This window comes from Protopterus annectens, chromosome 4.part0 (genome assembly GCF_019279795.1).
Source record: "Protopterus annectens isolate FY-2018-M chromosome 4.part0, PAN1.0, whole genome shotgun sequence".
Taxonomy (NCBI): domain Eukaryota; kingdom Metazoa; phylum Chordata; order Ceratodontiformes; family Protopteridae; genus Protopterus; species Protopterus annectens.
Window position 1 is genome coordinate 186,036,607 of NC_056733.1, and position 22,320 is coordinate 186,058,926.

At 40.2% G+C, this 22,320-nt stretch overlaps 1 protein-coding gene across 1 annotated transcript in view; it reads left to right on the forward strand.

Moving 5' to 3' along the window:
- TMEM235 (transmembrane protein 235) overlaps positions 1-8,574 on the forward strand; it is a 1,860,278-nt gene extending 1,851,704 nt beyond the window's left edge. Inside the window, exon 4 of the mRNA XM_044068171.1 lies at positions 7,578-8,574. Within this exon, the coding sequence (XP_043924106.1) occupies positions 7,578-7,810 (233 nt within the window). The 3' untranslated portion in view covers positions 7,811-8,574. The remainder of the gene's footprint in view (positions 1-7,577) is intronic.
- The last annotated feature ends 13,746 nt before the right edge of the window (positions 8,575-22,320 follow it).

Consider the following 22,320-nt stretch of genomic DNA (forward strand, 5'->3'; position numbering starts at 1 on the left):
TGATTTTCATAGAAGTGACATAGGGGACATAAGTGTAAAACAACAAGCTAAGGTTACTAAGTGGCATAGCCCTTGTCTTGGTAATATTTAGCACAGAAATGCTTTGCTTAATCACTCAGGCTCTTCTAAGCAAAGGGTTACATTGTGGAGCCATTCAAGGTTAGGATGGTAAGTGAAGGATTGTAAATTAATAAAGAAAGGTACTACATTCTAGACAAGTCCTTGACTCCCACAGCTTCCATTAATGTGGGAAGAATTGGTGGCCCCAACCATAGTGCCCTTTCCTTTGTTGCTTCGTTTTTCACAAGTGTCTACGCATTTAGTGAAAATGTGGTACTACCTGGGGATGATTATATCATGGTGTTTAACTCAGTCATAGACTCTTCTGCCCTTTGAGCTGATTATTATGTCAAGGCATAAAGTATTCCACAATATATGTCCAAAGGGTTAATGGATTTGTGGAAGTATGCAGATGCAGATGACCTTGTTTTCTCTTTTCTCCTATCCAGATAGGCAAGCTATATCTGGCAGTGTGTGTGTGTGTGTGTGTGTGTGTGTGTGTGTGTGTGTGTGTGTGTGTGTGTGTGTGTGTGTGTGTGTGTGTGTGTGTGCATGTGCGCGCGCGCGTGTGTGTCTGTGTGCATGCGCGTGCACGTGTGTGCGTGTGTGTGTGTGTGTGTGTGTGTGTGTGAGTGTGTGTGTGTGTGCATGTGCATGTGTGTGTCTGGCTTTGGTATCCCTTCTAAAATATATGTTAGAAATCCAAATGGTACCCCATCATTTGTTATAAATTATGCAGTATCACATCATTTGACAGAAATTCAGGCGATACTCCATCATTTGTTAGAAATTATATAGTACCCGATCATTTGACAGAAATTCAGATGGTACCTCATCATTTGACTGGCTGTGCAGCTGGTATCCTACTGTTTCAGATAACTCTTCAAACAGCATCTGGGAAGCCATGGAGATTAGCGCCACACTTTTTAGTACCACAGACACTGTTAGTCCTGATAGTATGATCTTTATGGTCTTTTACTGTATAGGGAGACAGTTTCAGTCAGCTCTATTATCTTTTAAAGGATTAAGTAGTAAGGATGACTCCATCTCTCCCCATAGTCCTTGGCAATCCTCTCTTTCCAAAACTGAGGAAGGGTCACCTTTTGATAGAACTATAAACTGATTTCATGGTTTCAAGCTATTAGGGATTGACACATTTTCCTGTGAGTACATTTGGTTGGGGACACTTGGCTGAAGTAAAATATGGCTGTCACAAATTCACTTAAGGCACAGAGAAGCATGCAGTGTCATGCCCAAAGCTTCATGACTTTTCCAAGCATTAGAAGTTATAGTTTTAACCCAACTGCTTTGAATGTTAATGAGCTCATTGTCCCCCCCCCCCATTCTTTTCTTACACTCCTTTATCTCCTTTCCATAGATAATCTGTAATCACATTGATTCCCAATACTCAAAAAGAGTTCCATGTCTATACTTTTAATGATGAGAAGGTTGACTGATGAAACAACTGAGGGAACTGCAAAACAAAAATCATACAATTTACACAGTTTATGACTTCAGAGTTTGCACAACCTCTGGAAAAGCAAATGGTCTTTTCTATAAGAATGCATGATCTCAGAATTAGACTAATTAAGCAGCAGAGGTCTAAGAGTTGGCTCCCTGCAAAACACAGTTTTAAAGTTGTGTTACTTAACTTTGCACTTTATTGAGATTTTGCATTTAGTCATTTTTAATCCCTGCACCAGCTGATGTTACCATCATCAAGATTCTCAGTGTGAAGCAAAAAGAACATGCAATGCATCTTTGATTCTTCCTGCCCACATTTTCAATGAATGCTGGCTCCTTTTCATCTCCTCCTAAATGCAATTGACTATTTGTGTAGGATTCTAAATGGTACATCCCAAACCTGGCCCAGTTTCTTTAGCTTCTTACACTGCTGCACAACCATAGCCTCTTTCTCCTGATCCCCTTCCTACCACTAATCTTCACTAAGCCCTTTCCTTAATTCACCACCTCGTCCCTTGCCACCTTGCCCTTGATTCCATAATAGCCCTGTATATTACTTAATCTTTTGCTTTCATGTTTAATCTTCATGTTTCTGATGGCATCTTTTTAGTCTCCCTTTCCACTTTACCTTCATGTGCCTTCTACACTACTTTCACAAGTTGCCTGTAATTTTGCCACTCCTCCTTCTTATTCCAGCCATAAGCTCTAGCACTGTATTTACATTTGCCTCATGTCCATCAGCAGTCTTGTATATTATCTCCCATTTCTCATTGCACAACATCCTACGTTCCTCCAACATTTGTTTATCCACAGACCTTCCTACTCCTTGCTTTGCTGTACCTCCTATTCTTTTCACATCCTCTGCTTTTGTCATCAGTATGTCCTTACTCCTCTTTACCTATCTCTTCCGCCACCTCTCATGATCTTTCATTTTACCTTCACCAAACTCTTTACCTAACTCTCCTCTACTAATTCCAGACACAAGCCCATAATATCCAGCACTGTCTCCTTCTCAGACTTTCTTTCCTTCCCTGGCACTGTCACCCTCCCATACCAACCTGCCACAATTTGCTTGCAGTTTTTCTTGAACAAATTTGCCACAAAACTAATGGGACGTGGTCAAATAGTATGTAATATCTGGATTTTCCACTCTGTAACCTCACACTTTTCACTTACCAATCCAAATCCCACAGAATTCACAAAATTTCAGTTACTGTTTTCCTCAGGTACATTTTTCCTGAACAGTCTTATTCACAAGTATTCGTCTATACTGCCTTCTCTAGAAATACTTTTAAATTCTGAGACTTACATGTACATGATTCCTGGAAAAGCAAGACTGAATATGCAGAAATGGGGACTTCAGTATAGTAATTCTGACATGACTATGCTTCAGAGTATTCCCTTTCTGTATAGTAATTCTGAAATGACTATGTTAGAGAGTATTCCCTTTCAGTATTGTAATTCTGACATGACTATGTTTGAGAGTGTTCCCTTTCAGTATAGTAATTCTGACATGACTATGTTTCAGAGTATTCCCTTTCTGTATAGTAATTCTGAAATGACTATGTTAGAGAGTATTCCCTTTCAGTATAGTAATTCTGACATGACTATGTTTGAGAGTGTTCCCTTTCAGTATAGTAATTCTGACATGACTATATTTCAGAGTATTCCCTTTCAGTATAGTAATTCTGACATGACTATGTTTCAGAGTATTCCCTTTCAGTATAGTAATTCTGACATGACTATGTTTCAGAGTATTCCCTTTCAGTGTAGTAATTCTGACATGACTATGTTTCAGAGTATTCCCTTTCAGTATAGTAATTCTGGCATGACTATGTTTCAGAGTATTCCCTTTCAGTATAGTAATTCTGGCATGACTATGTTTCAGAGTATTCCCTTTCAGTATAGTAATTCTGACATGACTATGTTTCAGAGTATTCCCTTTCAGTATAGTAATTCTGACATGACTATGTTTCAGAGTATTCCCTTTCAGTATAGTAATTCTGACATGACTATGTTTCAGAGTATTCCCTTTCAGTATAGTAATTCTGACATGACTGTCTTTCAGAGTATTCCCTTTCAGTATAGTAATTCTGACATGACTATGTTTCAGAGTATTCCTTTTCAGTATAGTAATTCTGACATGACTGTGTTTCAGAGTATTCCCTCTTCTCTAAGATATAGTGATCTCAGAGGAAGTATTTATAAGTAACATGGGTGTGGGAAGTACCGCCCCCGAATAGTAGGGTGCAGGAGCTTACACCATGCAAAAGTAACATTAAATGAGAACACTGATATCTGGCATTATCTCTTCTCCTTTAGTTTCACTATTTTTGTCACAAAGCTGGGACTTGAAAGTACAGGTATTGGAATTACAGTAGGGAGCCAGCTTTACCAGCTCACCACACTCCATTTCCTTTCCCTCTGTCAGTCATATCATAATAACTTTTTCTACATTACACACGAGACTTACTGCTTTTCCAGTTCCTCATACCTTTCTATTCCATCCCAGTCACTGCGCCTTCCCATGTCCTTCTCTAAGAATATATTTATCTCCTTTTTATGTTCTCTAAGTCCTAAATGCATCTATAATTCCTTGGTAGGGTTTTGGTGCTGATAAGAAGAGACAAACTTATAGAGCATTCCCGTCTCTTGTTCACCATCTTTGCTAGCCTGCCTGATGCTCCCTATTAACCAGTACCCCCATCCTTGTATTCTTAGGTAGCAGTCTTATGTCCAGTAATTCATTCTGATTCCTGCCTGGCTCTGTAGCTTAGAAAGATGAAGCTCTGGCTGTGATCCAGATGACTAGGGCTCATTTAGTAGCTCTGGTGCTGGAGAAGATTGGATTGGATTGATGGAGGGGGTGAGGTGGAAGGGGCTTGGTCCACTTATTTATCATTAGATTGGGGGGTATATTGAACAAGTACAGGGAGCATATAGGGGTGGTATGAGTTTTGTGATAGAGACAAAGTGAAATAACTTTCATACTTCGTGATTGGTAGATGAGGCTGCTTGCTAGTGTGTATTCTTTATAAAGGAAAGGAGAAAGTGCTGATAGCCATTGCATGTCCCACTTTTTTTTTTTTGCAAATATGAGGGTATACAGGGACATAGGGCCAAAAATAAAAATTTGAATCAACCCTTACAGCTGCTTAAATGATGATTCCTCTCAGCTGACTCTTATACTTGATGATGAGTTTACGAATGGGTCATTGTCTGAGAAGGAGCTGAGGATCAGCAGGCTGTAGGACAAAAACTGCAATAGCAAAAAACAATTCCCCCAAACTATCATCTCCTCCTCCTACATAACCTTATACAAAACCTCCTGTTCAGAGTCAAAAGCCCTACAGCAAAATCTGCATACATACTGTTTGTAGGTTCATAGGTAGGTACTAGGCTATCGGCCCAAGGGCCTAAGTAAGCCTAGCCAACAAGGTTCCCTGGCTTACACCACCCAAGAAAGTTAATTTCCTGTGCCCCTGTTGAGCAAAGCCACAGAAGTGATCCCCAGGGTGTATTTCCTATTTCCCATCCACTCATCAAGATTTTTCTTGAAGAGTGCAAATGAGGAACTTTGCTTGACATAGATGGCTAGCTTGTTCCAGAGTATAGGAAGTCTCTGGGACAGGAATCTATCCCTTCAGCATATCCTGTTTATTGTGGTGACAAGGTTTAGGTCCCTAGAGTGTGTAGCTTGGAGGGATTGGGATTTCCTTAGGTGTAGCATGTCCAATAGCTCTGGGTTTAACATAGCTTTATATGTTAAGCAGAGATCTCCTCGGAGTAGGCAATACGCTACCGAGTAAAGCTGGAGTTTTTTGATATGGTCAGTATATGACATCTGTTTGAGGCCAGTAATCTTCTTTGTGAGGTACTTCTGTGGCTTTTCCAGCTGCTGCAGATGTCTTGTGAGGTACATACCAAAAGGGGCATTGTACTCTATAATGGGTCTAGTGAGTGCCGAGTAGAGGGGAGCAATGACCTCTGTTTTCCTGGATGAGAACCTTTTTGTGATGAGGTGTTCCACATAGCAGGATTTCCTGACTACTGTGGCGATGTGATTATCAAAGGAGAGACTACTGGTCACCTGGGTCCCAAGGTCACTTATCATGCATTCAGCATTAAGTAGACTGCCGTTTATGTCATAGTTCATGGGTACAGAGTTTTCCCCAAAGGGGATGACAATGCACTTTTTGGCATTGAGTTTGAGGCCATGCCTCTGACACCAGGCATCTGTCTCAGTGAGGCCCTTCTGTAGGATGTCCACATCATTTGGGTACTCAGTTATGGCTCCTAGTTTGCAGTCATCTGAGAACTTCATTAGCCAGAGGCCTTCTGTGTTAGCCTGTACTTCAGAGAAGTAGATAACAAACAGGAGAGGTCCCAGGACTGAACCCCGTGGTACTCCACTTGTCACTGGTTTGAAGTCAGATTTGGAGTCTGCAACTTTTACAGTGCGGGTTCTGTCAGTGAGCCAGTTGGCAACCCATCTTGTGACATAGGGATTTATACCTAGTTTAGTGAGTTTAGCTATAATTCCAGAATGGGGGGTGGTATTGAAAGCCTTGGTGATGTGAAGATAGGCTGTGTGAACCACCTTACCCTCGTCTATGGCTTTGGTGACTGCCTCAAAAAAGTCGATCAGGTTCAGAAGGCATGATCTGCCTTTCACAAACCCGAACTGGTGGGGGTCCAGAGTTTGGAGGTTACCAATGTCTTTGTTTATGAGTTCCATGATGATACGTTCCATGGCCTTGCAGACCAGGCTCGTCAGGCTAATAGGGTGATAGTTCCCAGGATCAGTATTGGCTCCCCCTTTGAGAAGTGGGATAACTGTTGCTGTGTGCCATTCAGTGGGCACAAAGCCTGATGTGAGACTGTGATTGAACATGGTGCTTAGGTGGGGAGCCAGTTCGTTCTGAAGTTCATGTAAAATGCAGCCTCAGATGTTGCCCGGTCCCATGGATACTGTGTTTTTGGTTTTAGAGAGTGCAGCTTTTGCCTGCACAGTTGTGATTACGACTCTGCATTCTTCCTTGCTTACCATCACAAGCATGGCTCGGTTATACTTTCTTTCTTCCATCTTTCATGAACACCGGAGAAATCTATTAGTTATCAGCCAACACCCATTCAGAAACATTGCATTTTTCTGCTTATTATAAGTAGAATCCAGTACATGCTTATTATAAAAATAATTTCTGTCATGAAGTTACTTCACTCATTAACCATTTCATTTGTTTCTGCTTTTCCATATCTACTTAATATTAATTTAGACTGTAAGTGACTTGGTCAACTTAGATCATGTAAAATTTTCATATTCTTGTAATACTAACAGTTAAATCATTAGAGGAATGCAATTTAAATCTAGACTCTTAACAAACTGCGAGTGGAACCAAGAAGTTACAGATGTCAGACAGAAATCAGTAGTTAAAATGTTTAAGAAAAAAAAAAAATATTTCCGAAGCATGACAGGACTGGATAGTACACGTGCTTCTTCATGCATGACCTGTAATAAAAATGACTAATTTAAAATATGTGTTATAAATCTGTGCAGAGGGATGCAGAACTTAGTTGGATTTTAAAGACTGCTTTTGCATATGGTTGGTATAAAAATCTGAAAGGTTATTTTCTATCATTGTATGTGATTATACTTAAATCACATATTCTCGGTATCTAAATATTTCAATCAAGTGTTTATTCAACTATTAGCTTAAGTTTAGACAGTATGAATAGTAATCCTTGAATTGTATAATGTGAAGACATCTGAGTTTGTACAAAATAAATAAAAATGTTGTCACTGAAAATAATTCATGGTGTCTGATCCAACTACAGATTAAGTGAGCATAACTAGTCTACATAAAATATCAGACTGCAGCCAAAGGGATGCCAAAGACAATATTAGTTACATTCAGCCATATGCATATGTATAACTTATCAATAATATTTCCTTTCTGCCAGTGACAGTCTGAATATTTAAGGAATCATGAGAATATCCCCATACTATTAGAGTGTAAAAGTATTGCCACTAATATTTGTTTCTTTTGTTTTAGGTTTGCTGACGATGTCTGGGATTTGTGTTTACATCAGCTATTCTAATGCTGCGTTCGAGGCTACCATGCAGATATACGAGTCCAGTGCCTTTCAACAAGTGCACATCAGTTTTGGCTGGTCCATGGTCCTTGCCTGGCTTTCTTTCACTACCGAGGTTTTCACTGGAACTGTACTTCTTATTGCAGCAAAAATTGTCAAACAGCAGCAAGCCATGCGGTCTGCAGCAATATAAGCATGCTCAGATAGAGACCTGTGAGAAATGCAACCATAAATGCAGCATGCATCTTTGTTAAAAGCACTGAACTGACAGTGCATGATGTTAGATGTAATCGAGTGTCGCTGTGTTTTCCTGAAGCAGTCCAGGCTGGACCACTCATACTACAAAATGCATAATTTAACTTGTGATAGACTGGCACTGTGCTGTTTAGTGTATTTACAGCAGAAATGACTGTTGGTGACCTTGGTCATTGGCTGATCTGTAACTTCTCATCACTCCCCTGTACGGAAGTCTGGACTGAGATAGCTAGCCTAAACGTTATTAAAGCAGATGGCTTCTTGCGTCCACAATGACATAGTGGGAAATGATTGATGACGTTCAGACACAGTGCAATGATTGTTATGAAGACTGCTTTTGTTGTGCAGCATTAAAGTAGTGTTTTAATAACAAAAAAAAAAAAAAAAAAAAAAACAGATTAAGTCATTTCATTAGACAAATCAGTACTATGTAAAAGCTACTGTATTAAAAACAAAGAGAGAGAGAAAGGACTGTTAAACAGATTTCTTGTCACAGGAACTGCTCCAGTAATGTAAGCTTCTGAGAAAAAAAATATCAAACGTGTATCTCTTTAGGTATAGTCTAATAATTTATTTAATGTAATAGGCCTCTGAATTTGAACATTACTTGCTAATAAGAGTGGGAGAAACCAAATGTGAAAGCAGAACTGTTGTTGCATCTTTATAACTTTTATACATAATAATAATAAATGGTTAAAGCCACTGATGTCATCTGTGGGGCTTCCTGCTTCCTGTTTTTCCCATCCAGCATTTATTCAGTGCTTCACTTCCACAGCAACTAAGTCTCAAAAGAGTTCCAGGTAAGTGGTGGTGAACTGTGACAAAATGTAGACATACGTTTTTAGAGATGTAACATGTAAGCATTCAGGTGCAATGAAAAATGTTCACTTCTACTGAGAGGTTCAATTACGTTTATAAAAAACAGGCAAGAGCCCAAGTAAAGTGACTTTTGCACACTCAGAATCTAAAAAGTCATAACTGTGTGATAAATCATTTTTATAACCAGTAGGTATTTTTTCTTTCTTTTACCTAAAAAATTACTAGAAGTGAAACTACAGCTGTGGATCTGTCATTTCTAAGACAATCGAGATCCCTCTTATATAAAGGAAATGCATGTTTCTCTTGACTTCCACTTCATGCTTGACTATATAATATGGGTATCATGTTAGTATTCTTTAAAGTTTCATACTTTGTATTTATTTACCATCATAATCAAGGCGCCTTATTTATGCACTTCAGCCTTTAGTCTATAAAACTAAATCCAAACAGAATTAAATAAAACAAAATAATTAAATGTTAACTAGTTTAGTTTTGCTTTCTGCTTCCATGAAAAAAACATGTAGTCAGTGGGCAAGTCTTCGTCTCAGGTTTACTTGTATGCATTGCCCATTAGGTGAGTAGACCATTTAGAAATGTAGGTTAATTTATAATGAAGAGTAGAGTTCTAGATCCAAAAGTGTCTGGAAGTATCAGAGCCTGCATCCACACCTAGTGGAAAAGGATTTTGTCAATGTTAGGTTAATGTATTATTTTAAAACTACAGCCCCTATAAACTGAAAGGAGAAAGGTATAAGGAGTTCATAGATTCACAGGAGATTACTTAAGCTAAAGGCTCAAGAGCCCTTACAGGCCTAGCCATTATTACCTGAATTTTACCAGATTTTCGATCCCTAAGAGCTAGAGGATGGCTTAGGTTTGTGCCTATGCCTTTCAGTGTTTTACAGACTGCCCTGTCCATAAGGGACATGGGTGGCACCCCTAGGGGTGAATGCATGATTTCCCATCCATTAATCCAAACTGCATTTGAAAAAAGGTCAGGGAAGGGCTCTACTTTACTTTAATAGGAAACCTGTTCCAGAGAAGGGGTAATCTCTGAAACACATATTTGTCTCTCCAGCAAGTTTTGTTTGTGTCATAGACCAGGTTTAGATCTTTATCAGGAGATCTTCATGCAGTTTATCTTGTGAATGTGTAATAGTCCCACCAGAGCTGCAGTTGAAAGTATCTTGTAGGTTAGGCATAGATCACCCCTTAATAGTTGGTAGGAGATAGAGTAAAGGGATGGGGCTTTTATATGATCCATATAGGGCATGTTTACACCCTGTAGTTTTTGTAAGAAACCTCTGAGGCTGCTCCAGCTGTTGCAAGTGCCTGGTCAAGTGCATGCAGAAAGATGCATTGTACTTGAGTATTGGTCTGATGAGGGCTGCGTACAGTGGGACTATAACCTCCTTAGATCTGGATACCATGCCTTTAGTTATAAGATGAGCCACACAGAATGACTTCCACACCATGTTGGACACATAGTGGTTGAAGTTCAGGCTACTATCGATCTGGGTACCTAGATCTCTCACCTCTGAGTCCATTCTTCAGGGTGTGCTATTAATGTTGTAATTTGCAAGGGTATTTGACTTCCCAAAGGGTATGATATGCAATTTTTTGCATTTAGTTTTAGGCCATGGCTCTTGCACCAATCATTTGTCTGAGTCAGACCCTTCTGAAGGATATATACATCACCGGAGAATTTAGTGATTGACCCCAACTTGCAGTCATCAGCAAACGTAGTCAGCCAAAGGCCTTCTACATTAGCTTTGACTTCAGAGAAGTATAATTCAAAGTATAATTCAAACAGAAGCGATCCCAGCACTGAGCTCTGTGTTACACCACTAGTAACTGGCCTCTTGTTGAGTCTGGATTCTCCCACTCTAACAACATGTGTCCTGTCTGTGGGCCATTTGGCTACCACATTAATAACAATGTCCCTAAGCACGCAATCATTAGTGAGGGGTTTGGGCACCCAGGTTGATAGCAACCTGACTTTTGACCAGCATGTTGCTTCCGTTGTACAGAAAGTTTTTTACATGGCCCACCTCATAAGTAAGGGTATCTCATCCAGGGACAAAGAGGTCATAATATCCCTGTATTCTTCCTTTATAAGGCCAATTATTGAGTACAGCATCCCCTTCGGCATGTACCTCACAAAGTACATGAAGCAGCTGGAAAGACCACAGAGGTTCCTACCCTACACAGATAGGCTAAAAGCCCTGTCCCTCTACTCAGATTCATACCAACTCCTCAGAGGTGACCTCTGTCTGGCATAAAAAGCAATCTCAGACCCTGCCTTGATGGGACTGCTGCATATCCGCAAGTCAAGATCTACTGAAGTACCCATATGGGTGACCTCAACCTTGTCTGAGATATCAATAGGACTTGTTGGCGGAACAGATTTGTGTCCCAGAGACTCCCCCATCTGTGGAACAGACTTCCTCTCTACGTCAAGCAGAGTACATCATTATCCCTTTTTAAGCACAACCTAAATAACTGGATGGGAAACAGAAAATACACCCCTGGGAGGGGCATCCTGGAATATTGTCTGGAGTCACCAAAGGTGTTTTAGGGCATTGGTGATCTGCTCTTTTGTAATGACTAGTAGATGAATGGTGGAGGGTATTTCTCAGGGGTAACTGGAGATGACGGGGAGGTGAAATTTGAGAGTAACTTATCTTCTGGCTGGGTATAGACGATGCCGTCTACAACTAACTCCTCACATTGTTGTGTGTTACCCTTAACATTCTGGACATAACTGATAAATGACTTATGGTTATCCTTGGGAGGGTATGTTTGCCTCAAAATTCACTTTTAATGACTTGACTAGTTCCCTGATTTGCTTGTTTAGACTAATGAGTGAATGTTTGTTCTGTTGTGCACATTCTCTCTTACTCTTAGATAGGATTTGCTTTCTTTATACAAACTATTTATGCCAGGCATCTGCTAAGGTGGTTTGTTTTTGAGGTTTGTCCCAGGCTTTTTTTTGGTGTGGTACTGCCATTTCTATGCAATTGTTTATATGGTCATGCAGGGATTTTGTGTATACCTCTGCATAGACTTGTGCATTTTCTGGGGTTTGAAGGAGCTTGGAAATTAGCTATGCCATTGCTTAATATGAAGTAGTTTGCTTTAGACAAGTTTTTAAATATTTTGGGATTAGGTGGGGGCTGAATGATTAGTGATTCTAGAAAATTCAGGTAAGAGATATGTTTTTTTATGGTTCATGTTGTGAGACCTGTAGCTAGCAAGGATATGATAAGGGATTTTTCCTGTGGTTAGTTGGACGTGGAGTAGCTCAAGCATGTCATATTGTTTGAACAGTCTTGAGGTATGTTTAACCTTTTGTCATTTCATGTGCAGTGGATGGTCATAATGTGTGAAAGGCATTATAGCCTTGCAGTGTTGGGGTGCTTTCCATGACTTTGAGCCATGCGTTAGTAACTGAGCAGATGCCAAAATTCTTCATGGCGAGGAGTGCTTTCAGGGAGTGTAGTTTCTTGTTGAGACTCTAAGCATTGAGCAGTAATAACTTTAGCTTATCCTGAGTAGATTTTGTTGTGTTGGAAGGTTTGTCTGTTTGTCTAATGCCTAGAAAAGGCACTATAGGGGTGGATGATGTTTTGGCCAATATCTGAAAGCCTAGTGGTTACAGCTGAAGACCATCCTTGTCAAAACATTGTGGCCTGTCAATCATGTTCTCCCAGGCTGACAAATATTGGTCCCCTTTGGAATGACACCAGTAGCTAAATCATTTATTAAAGTCAATTATTTTCTGATGGTATTGTGGCATCATCCTTGGAGATGGTAGAATGCTGCTCAGTGCTAGCCTCATACCCACATGACATATATTCTGTGAACTCGGTCATGTCTCTCTTCTTATAGTCCAGGGAGTATGTTTCAGGTCATTTATGCACACATGGACCGTGACTGTTTTATATTGGTACTTGGGGGTTAGTGAACTGAGTGCTTGCTTGATCTGGTGAGTCCTGGCACCTGACAGGCAACTAACTATAACCTGTCCTTATCCAACCTGGTGAGAGATACATTAGTGTGTCTCACAATGGAGTCTTCTATTACCAAAATATTGAGTTGTGTGGTGTTATGTCTCACAGGCTTGGTAAATGAGACATTTTGAGATGTAGTTTTATGTACTGTGGTGGGAGTTGTCTTGTTTGTGTGCATGAGAAGTGTCTGAGGACTGTGTATGGGAGACTTTTAAAGTTTGAGTAAGTCACATGTGAGTTCCTCCACTTATGTGGATCTATGTGTCTGGTCCTTAGTAAGTGCGGTGAGTGCTGTTAGTGTGTCACTGACAACCTGTTTGGTGTTATTTGTGTGTGCATGACGTATTTGTCTGTTTCAGGATTAAGTGGTTGTCAGTGAACATGAGACAATTCCTTTATTGCCTCAGGATGCTCATGTCCACCAGTCTAAATGCAGAGCTAACAGGAAAGTGCCATGGCTGCAGGTCATTAATATGTACTTTACAAGTGAATAGAATGTTTTTTTTTTTTTTGCAATGGAATGAGGGATGGGTGCTACTTAATGTAATCTACAGCTATCCTATGCAGTGATTCTGCCTAGAGAGCAAACCACTTGCTCTTTTAGCAGCAAAAGTTCTGAGTGCTGTAATAATGTAATCTAGTGCTAACCAAATGCAGCAGTGCTACTCAGCACACAAACTAGTTGCTCCTTGAGTAGAGCAGTACTGTGGAAAATACTGGAGGTAGTTTTTATAGGAAAAAATACAACTTCTAGTAATTGCGTATATACAGGACACCACTAATCATTGCTGGGTGAAAAACAACATTGGGCAAATGTGAAGCTTATATACAAGCAGAAAAAGCAAGTTTTAAAGTAGGTATGCCCACAGACAAATCAGGTAGGGACACAAAAACCTTCCACCAGCAATCCTCAGCTCATATAGATGAAAGCAGCTCTCTCCTGCCACAAGAGTGCAGACTATGACTCCCTTAATGTAAAAATGACTAGTTTGGAGCCCAGGTGTTAGGGAACCATAAACTCGATGCCTAAAAACACTGAAAACAGGAGATACAATGTATTCAGAGTACAATTATTGCAGAACAGCAACCCTTACAGCAGTGGAAAAAAATGCAGCTTAAAACTCTAAGCAAGTGCAGGAAAACAATAAATAGCTGCGCTAGAGAACAAAAAACAGTTTCCTTGCAGAAAATTCCAGCTGCTTTTAAGAAGCCAGGCAAACCAGATACAACAACTTGTTGCTCACTGTGTCAGCATGTGAGCCAAAATGGCTCTGTGACAGAAAAAATAAATCACAAGAGGTTATAGAGTGAAAAAGGGAATAAAATGTGCAATTTATAGAACAGACAAATGATTAGGGGATGGAGCATGATTTAAAGTCAGAAAACTAGTTAAAATGACCCTTCTGTATAACAGTGTGGTAACAGACAGGTATATGTTTTGTATACACAAATATGCAGAAAAATGGCCAGGGACCAGAACATAGTGGTACTTCAGTTATAGATGGAGGGCAGGAGGAGCTAAAGTGGTGAGAGATTAATAAGATATATGCGGAATGGGATAATGTAGTGTGGGAAAAAGTGCTGCTAATGGTAGTGATGATGAAGAGGATGGGAAGGCTGACCTTTCAACCATGAGGCTGAAATGTGGAATAACAGTGAAAATATGTGAGAAACAGGTCACCAAATGTAGTACTCAGGTAAGACAAGTTCAGAAGCAGGATTAATGGGAAGGCAATGGGAAACAGGGCCACACTCATGGATGGCTGTAGGCTTCTAGCAAAAAGCTGGGACGTGTCCAAATCCAGTGTAAGGAGGTAAAGAGAGAACCATGGTCTCTAGGAGGGAGATTGACAGAGACAGACAGAGAGGGGTAAATCATCAAGGAACAGAGAGCAGATTGTGGTAGAGCAAGAAAAGGATGGCACAGTGTCATCAGGGAGGGGAAGCGGCATGGATCAAACTTGGTAGGCAACTTCCCTTCATCTGCTGGTATATCGATATGTTCATATCCTGTGACATAGAGACGTTACAGTGAGAAAGTGTTTAAAATGCATTCCCTGATCTTCATCAAATCATTCAAAAGCAAATCTGGCTTCATTGTTTTTTTTAATGTCATGAAGTGTAACTATAACATTTAAAAAAAAAACATTCACTTTAAAGTCATGAAGTATGAAAAGTTCAGTTTCTAACCACTTACCCAAACATAACTAAAGTAATGAGTTCATTAACTAAATGAATAAAATGTTCCAAAACTGAAAGCTAAACCACGGCAGAAAATTAGACGAGTAAAGACTCTTGGAAAATGCATTTATGTACTTCTTTTGCAACAGGAATAGGAGCCCTTTATTGTTTTCCATTTGTATTTCATATGAACTTAAATCATAAAAGTAATAGCAGACTCAGAAGCTGTGGACTCAAACAACACCCAATGATCTTGAAAAATAATTTGTATTTTTGCTGTTTTCCTAGAAACACTTCAACATTCATAAGTAGTTTATCTCTATTCAATAATTCTTCTGGGAAAAGATTTTCATTAGCTAGTTTTTCATATTTGTTGACTTTCAATACTGAACTGTGGAGAAATGTACTTTCATGCTCAAGAAAAAATAATATGTTTATCAAACCAGCAAAATAGACCTGCAACTAAAGTGACATATTGCTTGCAGGTGGAAAGAAAGTAGTTCTGCAAATGGGATCTTAATATACAGTGAGGTCTCTAATTGTCAAAAACGGGGCTATCCATTCTGATACCTAATGTGGTCAGCACAGAACACTGATGACTGTGCATGTCAGAAGAGTCAGACATTTTTACAACTGTATAAATAACAAAAGTAAAAAAAAATATTAAGAGAATTTTTAAGTGACAGTAGCTCCCTCTGCACCCCAGTGTTAGTGATACACATCTAGACATGGACTTCCTAAATGTATTAACTCCAAAGCTGCAGAACTTTAGAGAAAATGGAGAAAGTGCCTTTCTGTAAAAACCACGTTTGCTTTTGTAGAGTTAAACCCTATTTCTGTTAATTATGAATTTGCTTTAAGTGCTTGCACTGCGGCCTATTGCTGAATCGGCAGCATATAGTAAGAATAGCAGTGTGATAAAGATGTTATCAACATAAAGATACTACCAAGAGATAATGCATGAAACAGCAAAATACAGTTGATGGTCAGCAAATATGTAATAAGTACATGGCTTGATTGATAGCCTAGGTGAATAAGCACCTAAGTGTGAGTATCTCAGGATTTAGTAAATGTCCAGGCAATGTCTGGTGATACTGAAAGTAATCTCCTCAGCTATACTCAATAATAGAAGAATGATTTTATGCTCCTATTCAATAAGTGGGGTCCCTTAGACTGGATGACATGAAGCAAAATACATTACCCAGCTGGTTGCCTCTCTTCTCACAAGCAAACCAAATACAGTTCATGGAGTCTGCAGCCCAGTACTAGGAAACCATGAGGTCTTCATTACCATCCATGACAAAGATGAGACTGGCATGGTGGTACAGATCATCTGTTAGGTATGCATAGTAAGTCCTAGAGGCCAGCACATTCTTGTTTCAAGTCACTGTGGATACTATTAACACTACTATCATGTTACTAAAAAGATACTCTGGAGGTTGTAGGCAATTCAGTCAGTCTTACTCCTATGAGCCACTCTTTCAAGGAGCTTAGGTTTGGTATGACCCTGTTCCATGAGCCCCTGAAGCCTAATTTCTGTCTTCAAAAACTGTGTTGTCATATCACTGGCAGTGACAGCTAGGCACCTGCATCCACACCACAGTGCTGACAATTAGATTGTGTTTCTTGGGAAGAGGATTCATAAGGGATAGATGCAGTGGTGATGATCATAACTGGATAGGATTATGCTGCAGAACTGAGAATAGCTGCAATCTTGTTTTTTAAAAGCAATACTTAGATAACTTCCTTTGTGGCAAAAATCTTAGTTACAAACAAGAGTGTCAAGAACACACATACTGCATCCTTAACACATATTCCTCACCATGCGCAGACCTTCTAATGCTGAGGCACTTAAAAGAAACCTCCCCAAACCTCAAAAACTCCTAAGCCATCATATGCCAACACCTATCCTCAGCAATCACTAAAGCACACACCAAATGCTACACCAAACACCACACAAGCCTACATTCACTGCACCCCAAAGAACAAAGCCCACAAGGCCAGCCAACACTTTATCTAGTACTTTTGTCATAGGGGGCTCTATTGTATGGCAAACAGATGCCCGTCTCATCAAGGCTGGACAAGGATAAGATAAGTGTTACTTACTTATCTGGAGCTAGGATCTGCAATATCAGATACACACTCATGTCACTGCACTACAGGCACCAATATGATTATATCATTGTCCGTGTAAGTGTAAATGATCTGAGATGCACCTCACCAGACTACACGAAAAGAGATATTATGGACCCCCCTGAGTATGTGTCACAGGCAGGTATATACCTTGCATTGAGCAGCATTCTACCTTCACCAAGGATGTTGCCACAGTATGAACACAAAATGATTGATTTTAATAATTGGCTTAGTTGCTGGTGTCACTTCATGGGATCCAACATGTAGCATCATGGGGTGGCATGGTTAACAGACCACACTGCTTTGCTAAGGATGTTCTGCACCTCTCCCTCCTGGGTTTTTGGGCTTTCAGATATTGGCTAAAACTTTATTCTCACCCTTAGAGCCTTTTTTAAGCAACTACCAACATAGCAAATAAAAAAAAAAACTGAAAGCAAACTTAAGGTGTTACTGCTCAATGCTAGGAGCCTAAATAAGAAATTCCATACCCTTAAGCGCTCATCAATCAGGAGAATGCAGGCATCTGTGATGTCACTGAGACTTGATTTAAAGCTGAAGAAAGTACTCCAACAGTGTAGTGCTACAGTGCCTTCCACACAGTTAGCAACAAATACAACTCCAGTTTGGTTAAACAGGATGATGCCCTGGAATTCATCCACATCTAAGTCTCCATAGAAAAGGTTCCTTACCATGTCCTAGTCAGTTAAAGGTCACCAACAATGACCCACAAAGCTCACAACTCTTATCTAGATCTACTAGAGGTGCTCACCATCCAACCAAATAAACTGCCCATGGGAGTCTTTAACTTCCCCTCTATAGACTGGTAAATGTACATTGCCTCTAACTCACAGGCACAAAGTTTAATGGACTTTATCAACACGTAAACCCAAGACCAGACAGTGTCACTCTAACTAGATGATCAAACATAATGGACCTAGTACTCACCAACATGGAAGAGCATTACAACCTCCCCTAAGTCACGTCCTGATTGGGAGTCAGACCACAAAGCTGTTTCCATTGAAATAAAAATCAACATGGAAAATCCAACTAAACCTGTAACAGTTAGGAAATCAAAAGCAGACTGCATTCTATTAAGTAACAGTTTGTCAAAATTCACAGCTCTCCCAAACCCTGATAACACAGCTACCTATGCAGAATTATTCACAGAAACCCTCTACAAAGATGTCAACGGATGCACTGAGGCTGCTGTACCCACCAGAAGTAAGCCCAAATATAACACGAAAAACAAACCCCACAGGTGGAATCCTTACCTTAACAGCATATATAACAGAAGAAAAAAATGTCATAGCCGAAATCAGAAGGAGCAGCTCTCACAGAGACATGAGCTGTCTGATTCAACTAAACAAGAAACTAAGAGGTCTAATAAAGTCCAAAAAGGCAAATTACAAAAGGTTAGGATAAGTCTCTCAGGCTAATTTCAGCCACTAGGCCTTTTTTATCTGTGCCAGGAACCCTAAAAGTTACACTCAATAGTCTGCAGAACTGGTCATAAATAGTACAATCTTCACTGATCAGCATGACAGAGCAAATCTACTTGCTGACAAATTTAGCTCTAACTTCACCTCCACTCCCCCCACCCCCCCATAAAATCTCTTCTAGCTCAACCCCCACCACCCTTTAAATATCAATAGGGAGCCTGTCCTGGTGGTGCTCACTAAGGCCAAAAACATTGCTTCAATGGTCTGTGACAACCTCCCTGGTTGTGTCTTAAATAGCCTAAAACATGACCTAGTAGGACCACTAGAGGCACTCTTCAACTACACCCTCAATGCAGGTTACTTTGCAAGTGAAAGGACGGTCACAACAGACATCCTTCTTCATAATGGTGGACCATCAACTAACCCCACTCAATCTGGCAAGTCTAATATGCAAGGCCATGGAATGAATTATCATGGAAATGATCAACAAGGTCATTGGCTACTTACAGACACTGGACTCATCCTAATTTGGTTTTGTTTAGGGAAAGTCTTGCTTATTCAACCTGGTAGACTTCAAGGTGGTCAACAAGGCTATGAATGAAGGTAAAATGGTGCATACCATCGACCTTGATTTGGCCAAGGTGTTCAATACAATACCCCACTCAGGTATTATTGACAAGCCCTCAGAACTAGGCATACATCCTTACATAAATCACTGGATTTCTGGCTGGCTCATAGATAGGACCCAAGAAGTCAGGATCAGTGAGACCACGTCCACCAAGAAGACTAGTCCCCAGCGGAGTGCCCTAGGGATCCTAGTTGGGCCTGCTCCTGTTTGGGATATACAGCTTGAAAGTGAAGGCTAACGTCAAAGGCCACTGGCTCATCAAGTTCTTAAATTACTGTAAATTGGGAGCTATCATAGATTCTCACAAAAGACCAGCATCCTACAAGAGGATCTAATACAAGCAAATGGCTGGTGACAAAGCCATGGATTAAAATTCAATGTAAAGAAAAGTGACCTTTGGGAAATTTTCCACCCAAACTAATTGCTCCATTAATAAATCACCCTTAAGAATTGACCAAGTTCTTAGGGCTCTGGGAACATATGTAGACAGTAATCTGGCCTTCGACCAACACATAGCCAAGATAGTAAGAAAATCATTCTACGTCACCCAATTCATAACCAAAGGCATGGCATTCAGGTCCAAGGAAGTTATAATACCACTCTACTCAGCCCTTATCAGACCCAGCATTGAGTACAATGTCTGCTCTGGCATGTACCTAACCAGGCACTTCCAGCAATTGGAGCTCCCTCAGTTAGAGAACCCTCAAAGTTTCCTCGCCAGGAAAATCCATGGTACAAATACCCTGCCCTACACTGATTGCCTTAAGGCCTTATCTCTGTTTTCAGTCTTCCACAGATTACTGAGAGGTAATCTATACCTGGCATATAAGATAACCTCAGAACCAGCTATGATGGATCTCTTGCACATCTGTAAAACAAATAACACCAGAAACAGTATATCCAAGGACTGGAACTTTGCCTGCGACATAAATAGCACATGCTGGAGAGACTGACGTGTCTCAAAGCTTCCCATCCACATGAAGTAAAGTTCATCCCTGACCCATTCAAACAAAACCTTGATCTTTGGATAGGAATTTGCAAATTCACCCCTGGTCTATCCCCCATATCGCTGATGGACAAAGACTGACAATAATTAAAGTAATCCCAAATAGGGTACCCCCCACACAACCCTTAGCTACTGCCTTACTAATATACCCCACCACATAAGCATCCAAGGTACTCGGGGACAAAAGTGGGTTGGGTTGCACAGCTATGCTTCTAAAGACCATGGTGATCATTAGCCTAGTATAAACCTATGAACCTATACAAATGGAGGGAACATTAGCAAATGTCTTGTATTATCCTCATCACATTGCATTACAAGGTTTTCTCACCACTGATGGGTCTGCCCAACAATGATGAGTAGGGACCTAGTGGTTCTATGGGTATATGAAAAGATACACATTATACCATGACCCCCCATTATTATTCCAAAACGTGCATGCTGATTGGCCAGCGTGCCCGTTGTAAATTGAGTTATACTAATGGAAAAAGGTCCAGTCGCCCGGACTTTTTTCCATTAGTATAACTCTCTTTTTAAAACACTGTCTCGCTATGTTAAATGGGTTTAACATACCGAGACATTTTTAAAATAAGCAACAGAAATCTCCGTTGCTTATTTTAAAGCTGTCTAGCTATGCTAAACCCATTTAACATAGCGCGACAGGTTTTTAAAAAAAGCAACGGAGAAAGTAAGATCTTTGTTGCTTTTTTTTAGTGTTTCACTATGTTAAATGAGTTTAACATAGCGAGACAGTTTTAAAATAAGCAACGGACATCTCCGTTGCTTATTTTAAAGCTGTCTCGCTATGTTAAACCCATTTAACATAGCGAAACACTAAAAAAAAAAGCAACGGAGATCTTGCTTTCTCTGTTGCTTTTGCCCACAGCTCTGATGTACTGCGCAGGTGCGCAGTACATCAGAACTGCCGCGGATGCCAGACATCTGTGGAAGGGCAGTAAAAAGGCATTATATTATGCCATTATTTCAGAAAAGTAATAGTTTCTTTTCTTAAATAATGTCATGGTATAATAGCAATAACCCACTTCTGGGTGTGGCTAATGCTGTATTTACCCACGGTTGGCTTTGTTTGGTCCCTCGGGCTTCGCCCTCGGGACCAAATCATGCCAACCATGGGTAAATCCAGCATTACCCACACCCAGGCATGGGTTATTGCTATATTAGTGCACTGACCCTCATTTGAAGATTTCTTCTAAAATTATTGTGTGTGGAGACTATTTATGATGCTTCTGCACTTTTCTTTACTGACTGAATAATTTAAATAAATATCCACTAAAACTAATGCCATAGAGTAGAGAGATAAAGCCCTGATACAGGCCATGCAAATTATTGGCTCGGGCCACTGTGGCACTGTCAGGGAGGGATGGGCATGCCCATCCCAGGAGGAGTGTTTGCCTGGTGTTCCCATGTTTAATCCTACTGGAGGCTGGGGACATTAAGAGGGCATAGTCTAAAAGGGACAAAATGGTGAAGGACAAAGGTTTAGCTGCTGCAGAGATGAAGAGTGCACAGCCCTCAGATATTACAGATGAGCACATGGGGGAAATGTTAGTAAGGCATAAATAAGAAGTCCCCAATGGCAGCAGTGTGACCTAATTCAGAACCATCTCAATCTCCTTATTAGCCCTGACCCTAATCAGAGTAAGTTTGGGGTAAGCCAGGAGGGAGAAGGGGTAGGTAGGTCAATGAATAAGTAAAGACACTGGGATCTGCTGATGGTCAGCTGCATGGCAGAAAAAAAGTGAATAAAAAAAAAAAAATGAAAACAAAAAGTAAATAAATGGCCACTTCCAAAGGTGATACCTTCAGACAGACTCTCTTATAGCTTGGGGTAATCAAGGCTGCTCAGTAATCAATTTAAAACACAGAAGCACACTGTCTGTTTTTATATTCACTGCCATTTCCTTGATAAAAAGTTTTAATGCCCTCACTGACTGAAAGCTGCTGAATTCTAATCTATTTTTGAGCTGATGCATGCATCAGCTTACACTGAACGAATTATTATACAGATATGCACTGTAACATTCGACATTCACAAATATGGAAGAAAGACAAATACAGGTGACTGTACTGTCAGTTCTATAAGCTTTACTTTCATAGTGAGCAATAGTGTGCTGGAAATGAAAACACATGATTAACATACTGGTATTCTGAACACTGCAAAGGGCGCCAGGTATTTAAAGAGACATACCCATGTGTTACATTCCCTTTTTC